Source organism: Hevea brasiliensis, chromosome 10, assembly GCF_030052815.1.
Source record: "Hevea brasiliensis isolate MT/VB/25A 57/8 chromosome 10, ASM3005281v1, whole genome shotgun sequence".
Classification (NCBI taxonomy): Eukaryota; Viridiplantae; Streptophyta; class Magnoliopsida; order Malpighiales; family Euphorbiaceae; genus Hevea; species Hevea brasiliensis.
Genome location: NC_079502.1, coordinates 97,979,497 through 97,986,734, shown reverse-complemented (window position 1 = coordinate 97,986,734; position 7,238 = coordinate 97,979,497). Strand labels below are relative to the sequence as shown.

Sequence of the window (7,238 nt, the reverse complement as noted above, 5' to 3'; positions counted from 1 at the left end):
GTGTGTGAGTGCTCCAAATTGCCTTTTTGATGTGATTTGTATGAAAGTTATGATGATATTGTATTTCACTCCACATGGTACATTAGCTTTAGACAGCTATAAAGATTATGGTTAAAATTGATATTTTACTCTCTGAGTCGAACGCTCACTCCTGTTCATTATTTTTCCAGGCTACAGGAAGATTATTGTTATGATTAACCTGCTTTTCTTCTTCACAGGTCGTCTATTAATATCTGTAACATTTGTATAATTCTGTTAACTCCTAGAAATTCTGCATGTGTTAGAAATATTTATTTGATTTGGGTTTGTAATATAATTGCCATGTTGGACCTGTAAACTTATTATATGTATGTATATTGGACTGGATGAGGGAGCTTAGCTCCCATTATGATATTATGAGTATGTGGAGAGTGAGCTGAGCTCCCCAATTTATAATATATTGTGTTTAAAGGTCGGGTGAGTCAAAAACTTCCCATTAAATAGTCAATATTATGGCTGGACTCTGTCCAGTTGAATTCTTGAAATTGGATCCAAATGGACATTAGGATTGTGTTAAGGAATAGTTAAGCTTACTACGAGCCTCGAGGGCTTTAGACTGGCTCAGGTACTAGTGCCGATCCGACCCATAGGTTGGGTCGTGACAGAATTTATTTATAAAAATTATATATATTTATTGAACACTTTAAGTTTGAAATAAAATTGAATATTAAATTCATGAATTATGAAAAATGATTTTTTTTTTTTTTATGAATTATCTTTTGAACTTAGAATTATAATTTTATCTTTTAAAAATCTTTATTTTTATAAGTTTTCTTATTTTTATTTTAATTCGGTTAATTATTTTAATTTAAACTAATATTATTAAATTAATATATAAATTAGTTTACTAATTAATATAATAATTAAAATTTTAATTAATATATAGAGAAAATAAATAATTTAAACAGTTTGAGTTCACTCAATTTAAGTTAAATAAAACTTAAAAGTTAAAAATTAAAAATTTTGCCACACAACACGTGAGTATATGACTAATTTCAATATATTACTAGTTTAGTTTGATAGTATAAATATTATTAGCATTATAATTACAAGATTAGTGTAATTAGTGAAAACTAGGGCTCCTCTTATTTATTAATTTTGACATTTATCAAAAAAAAAAAAAAATCTCTTACTATTGATGCATCAATTTTTGCTGGAGTGGTTAGGTCTTCAACAAGTAAAAAAAAAAAAAAAAAAAAAAAATCTTATTAATATATATATACACACACACACAGAAAATAATATGAGGAAGGGTATAACATTACATTGCAAACATGAAAACAAAATAGAAAACAAACTTTCTGCAGCTTCACATACAATAAATGTTTTGCCGGGGAAGAAAAGCAAATTTTACACCTGATCAAGAAATTTTGGCGGATAATTTGGATACAAGCTTACAACATAGTTAACATGTGTACTTCCAGCATATATCTGCACCTGATAAAGGGACAAACACTTTGAAGATAGCTTGTTTCATGCTTGCAACTTGCAAGTTCTCCAATAACATGCTCTTTTTCTACACTGGACTGGCTTCCGCAGGAAATAAAATGTTAGAACAATCAACCATGAAGTAGAAAACAAGATCCAAAGATGTATGTGTATTTCAAAGTGAGAGTTTTCACCTAAATGTGTGAACTGCAAATACATTTGACAACTACAAGATAGTTTGCAGGAATGGTTGAAAACATGCTAAGCAGAACACAGGGAAAGCCTTTGTTTTGCCAGTAAATCTTTTAGTTTTTTTAACATTTGACGATTAGAGCACAAGTAATCCTGGAACCGTTCCCTCAAGTTCTGTAATAACTTCTTGTCATTGTGATGGCTATTGTTAAGCAGCTGTGAAAAGAGTTCCTCCCATAGATTAACGTTCCAATAACTGAGGCAATTTTACAGCAGAAAATAACTATGATGAGCTGGAAAATAGTAAATTGCTACTTTAATGGGGCAGTTACACTGTCTGCACAAACTACAGATATTCTTGGGAAAATTAAGAAATGCCTGCAAGTATACAGATGTAAGAGATACCGTTTAAAAGGTTTTTTAGGCCGATAAATGTAGCCTCCATCAGATGTTGCCTTCTTCTCAATCTCCATATAAGAATTATGCAGCATCAGATGAACAACGCCACAAAGGCCATATGAGTCCACCTGAGAGTGAATAAAGCGAAATCTCATAAAGTGTCAGTCTGAAAAAATAGCAACTGCAATTTGAATGCTTCATAAACAGGACACTTGCCTGAAATCTCCATGGCTTCTTTTCTTGCATTTCAATGCAGCGAAAGCCAGAAGTCCGGCAATCACCCTCAAATTCTACGTCGTCAGGGAAGAGATGCAGGTCTATTCCTTTCCCCCAGTCGACAAGGCAGAGGCCCTACATGAGAAAACTCTAAGTACAATTGTAACCAATTCGACTGAAAGTAATCTCTGATAACCAAATTAAACCTGATCAGCCCAAGAGCCAGTTTGGTCCTCAAACCCATCTTCAGTAAGGTCATCCCTGCCAAAAGTCTGGTTATTAATGTCACAATACCACCACATGCCATACGCCAAACCACACCGTTTGTAAAAGAGGATGACGCATAATTGAATTATCTTTAAAATGACAAGACCCTTGGATAAACACAAAAAATCAAGTCTTAAATGAATCAGAAAATCATCCATTGGTGTCTTGAGGCGTAGGAATTTCTAATAGACAAACAGTGATGATATCAATAAAAAAAAATCCATCAATTTCATATAAGACAAATGAGATATAGTTTTCCATTTTATAATTTTCTAATTCCCAGGACTTTGCTATAAAAGTTTAAAAAATAATGAAATTACCCTTCTATTCTAACATTTTCATAACAACCAAACTACCCTTGGGAATATGAAGTGTGGAATTTTCATATGAAAAAAATATATTAGTGATAGGTAAATGACCCATAGACCCAATGACTTAAGATTTTGAGTTAGATATAGTGTCAATATATTCTTTTACAAGCCTTGGCTCCTTGGATCTCTGATCAATAGTATCCGAGTCGATGGTTTGGTAAGGACAAGTATGGAAATAGTGGTTAGTGATTTCCGTGGTATTTTAACATGTGTATAAAAGAGTAGAGAGACTCTTAATAGACCCAATGAAGCAGGAAGTCACTATTTTGAAGAAGAGCAAACTGATAGAGTAGGCTCTCAGTACACGTGATGCTTTAGGTACATGTGATGCTTTAGCATAGCTCTTAAAAGTGCATACTTTGGTGGGTTTGATGGAGTAATAAGCTCTTGGTGATGCCATAAATACTCGAGTTAAGAAGAAGGCTTCCGTCCAAGGTGAAGTAAGTCTAATAATCCCAAGAGATTCACACTTGAGGAGTGATTGTAGGGAACATGCAAGCGTCCAAGTTTCTCTGAGTTACAATAATGCCTAGAATAAGTGTCCAGCAAGTTGCAAATGTATTGTTACAATCCATTACAGTTAACAAATTTCACCTGGAATAGCGAACAAGAAGATTATCGGGCTTGAAATCACCATGAATAATCCCAACACCATGTAAAGTTTCTAGCATGTAGAGCATCTCTCTGGTGTAATAAATACATAAAACCTCTTCCATGGACTTACCAATAACGAAATAAGAATTTATAACATCCTGCACGATATTGCACACAAGCACTTGTATGAATATGACTTGCCTGACAAGAAAGCAAATACATGATGAAGTAAACTTACATGAAGTGTCCCATGGCATAGGTAGTCGCACACAAGTATGCTATAGTCGGAATAGACATCCATTCCATGAGCAAAACCAAAGCTTGACCTCTGGTAGAATTGCAATGTCAAGAACAATAACCTTCTTTAAACCAATAGACGCTGAAAAATTATGAAAATGTCAAGAATGCGTACTTGCTTGGTTGAGATCCGCTGATCAAGTTGCCGATACATGTAAAATTCCCAAGGAAAAGCAGGCTTTTGTATCTGCAAGACATCTGATATCTCATTAGACAATCTAAAATGCAAATAAAATCTATATTGAGGAGAGGGGAATAACTACCTTAAGTGCAACAATATCATCAGGATTACTGTTGACAAATGCTTTAAATACTTTGGCAAAACCACCCTGACCAGCACAACCCTTGATATGGTACTGCTTTCCACCTTTAAGCATCACAACAACGGTAATTAATATTTAAGAATAATAAAAAAATTGAATACCTAGCATTCAAACCATGTCTCCATAAAAACTAAGAATCTGTAGATTGATTTTACATGCTGCAACATTCTTACAGCCCATAAATATCATATTGTAAAGCACGCTTCCTATTAGGATCAAACAAATGATTTCAGCATCAAGTGTCAGCTACAAGTTTTACATCATATGAATATGCCATTTCTGCTGCGCATAAAAAGGTTGATTCTAATTGATATTTGATATTATTAGTCTTTTATTTTATTCATAAATTCTCGGTAACATTAAGTAGGATTGTAAGATAGCACTTTCAAGCAAGCAAAGTACATAATAGGCTTCTCCTAGCATTTATTTATCTGGTTTCAAAGTCAAATTAAATATCGTGTACTCATCTTCACCATAATTCTTCAAAATCACTTGGTAGTTTTCCTTCACTTACATTTAAAGCACAAAAGGAGAAACGAGTTTTCAAAAATTTAGGCTTGTTAAACAAACATGAAAGTTTTTAATATGACTGTAGACAAAAAGCAGTTTAGGATATCAATGTGAAATTGAGAATAAAAAAATGAGAATCACCTATCTTAACAATCTTATTTCTGGATGCATTTCCCAGAGAAGACAAGTCCACTTTCCCAGCGTAAGCTTTGTGAAATGGATGGTATCCCTAAAACAGGAGCAAAGAGAACTCTTGTAATACTGACTACTGGTCAGATGGATCAATGAAGAATAATGGACATAATAGTCAAGAAAAGGAACGGTCTTACATCATATTTTATGATTTTAGGGTTGATCTTCTTCAATAGCTCTTCCATGGTGGAGTTGGACCATGGATAAACACAATTTTTTACCAACCCAATTGATTCATCACCATCGATCTGCAAAATAGGAATTGAAATATAAATTTGAATCAACCAGCATTTCAACCAAAAGAAATTTTATCCAAAGGAAAGAGAAGCAAACAGGATGTAAACTCGTGGATTGTTGATTTATATTGGTGGCTTAAGTCCTAAAGGAAAGGCATGCTAAATTGCTAATACCACGCGAAAAACAAGCTTTCAACACGAAGTTAGCCATTCATAAAGAAATGTCGATAAAACACAAGTAGCTGAAATGGAGATGTTTAACTAAGTGATGAGAACGGAAGGATTACAGGGAAAAGAAGTAACATTCAGAGATGTTATATATAAAAGTTACAGGCTTACAGCAAAGAAAAGGGAACAAGGAAAAATGGTGGAAAGAAAAGGTACCTTTGAACTAACTTGAGTTTCAAACAAACAAACAAGCATGAAAATATGAAAGAGCATTAAATAAGTGACCTTTAAAAAAAGAAGAAGAGAAAAATGTTCAAGCACTTCCATTGTACAGACCCTTTGTTCTCCTTATCAGAATGAGCTGGCATTAACATGTCCAAAAGAGACAACCATGCACAAAATATTAGGCTTAACTTGAAATTGGTAAAGTTTTGCATAAATCAATAGCCTTCAGATCACTTAATATATTCTGCAGTAAATAAAAAATTAACAAAGGAAAAATAAAAAAGAACAGCTTTGTATCTTCTATTGGGTCAGTATGCATACCTTTTGAACTGAACAACCATTTACCCTGTGAGACATTCTATCGAGAAATAAAGCATGTGCACCCTTCAACCTTTCAAGAGGTTTGGCTTTCCTGTTACACCAATATAATCACCATTGGCTTTAAATTAGAGAAGGTTAATCACCGAATGAGCAAAACATCTATATCAAAGAGAGACAAGCAAGCGAACATCCATACAAAAAAACATAGGCAAACTAGAGGAAGAGACCTTAAAATGCCAGTCCGATAAATCATATGTGCTTGCTGCCAATTCTCTTTCGCTTCAAGAAGACCCGCATACAGTTCATAAAGCAAAGAATGGTCGCTGCATATCTTGTTCTCTTCCATTTCTTTGAAAACAATTTCAGAGTCATCGCTACCTTCCAACTACAGTACCCAACAAAACCAATTTAACCCATCAAACAAACTGCACATCAGAGTATATGAGTAACTAAACTAACCCATCAGATATACAAAATGTCACACAAAATGCAAGCTCTTAAATGTTAAGCAAATTGAAAAAAAGAGTTGCCCCGCATAGCTTGCTCGCTCTATTTCTGTAAAAAAGCTATCAGATATACACTGCCCTCTGACTATAAGAAGCTAAAATGACCCCAACCCTATCATTCCATCAAACAGTCATTCAATGGACCTCCAACCCAAAAAGAAAAAAAAAATGATAAACCAATTGATGCTGCAATTTTCAAACAGGAAGTGAGCCAATAGAAGAATGACTATGGAAAATAAGACCATCAAACAATCAAAACCCCCAAAACAATAAACAAGCAAATGAATAAATAGAAAAACATCAAAGCTACCAAATTTAGGAGCGGAATCCAAGCAAATTATAGTATAAAACAAATGAAAATCAAGAGTAAGAAAATCAGAGCAAAGAGTAAATTACGTAGAGGAGCCAAATCTTGAGAAATCTGGGGTCGTTTCGGTACTGGGCATTGTGCTTGAAAGTCCTAATACAGTCTAACAGAAGCTTATTTAGATCACCACCAAAGGCTTTATTATCAAGTGCCTTCTTGATGGACCTGTAATCAGCACCAAATTCGTCAAATCTAGAATAACCAGCACAAAAAAGAAAAAATCGCGAGGGCAGATAGAAAGAAAAAAAAAAGCATGTACAGTAGCCAAGGAAAGAGAGGATCGTGAGCATAGGAGGAGTTTTCGGATTCCGTGAACATGACGGTCATATGCTCTTTAGCGAGTTGCGGCTCGGAACTGGAGACTCGCAGTGAGAGAGAGAGAGAGAGGGAGATGGCGGAAGAATGCAGAGCGCAGAAAAAGAAGCCGGGAAATGGTTGATTTTCAAATTTTGGACTGTTATCACACTAAACAATTTTATTGAATTTTCTTTTTTTCTTTTTTCAAAAAAAAAAAAAAAAGTCTTTGTGGTTTGCATATGGGTGGCTGCGATTCCGGAGGTCCGAGTTAAAATCGGCGATTTTAATTC

At 34.3% G+C, this 7,238-nt stretch overlaps 1 protein-coding gene across 6 annotated transcripts; it reads right to left on the bottom strand.

Moving 5' to 3' along the window:
- Window positions 1–1,283: 1,283 nt before the first annotated feature.
- Window positions 1,284–7,099, bottom strand: LOC110665413 (mitotic checkpoint serine/threonine-protein kinase BUB1). 6 transcript variants are annotated; one of them, XR_002496870.2, is made up of 15 exons: window positions 6,911–7,098; window positions 6,681–6,816; window positions 6,006–6,163; window positions 5,779–5,869; window positions 4,966–5,076; window positions 4,778–4,865; window positions 4,067–4,170; window positions 3,919–3,990; window positions 3,745–3,834; window positions 3,507–3,664; window positions 2,481–2,535; window positions 2,275–2,409; window positions 2,065–2,186; window positions 1,662–1,915; window positions 1,284–1,569 (listed from the first exon to the last, which is right to left on the bottom strand). XR_002496870.2 is itself a non-coding variant. In XM_021825505.2 (14 exons), the coding sequence occupies exons 1-14, from the start codon at window positions 6,976–6,978 to the stop codon at window positions 1,729–1,731; spliced, it is 1,575 nt and encodes a 524-aa protein (XP_021681197.2). In that variant the 5' UTR covers window positions 6,979–7,098; the 3' UTR covers window positions 1,284–1,728. The 6 variants fall into 6 exon arrangements, 4 of the variants coding, with proteins under 4 accessions (XP_021681197.2, XP_021681198.2, XP_057984374.1 ...); XR_002496869.2 differs by having other exon boundaries at window positions 1,284–1,565; XM_021825505.2 differs by having other exon boundaries at window positions 1,284–1,915.
- Window positions 7,100–7,238: the final 139 nt, after the last annotated feature.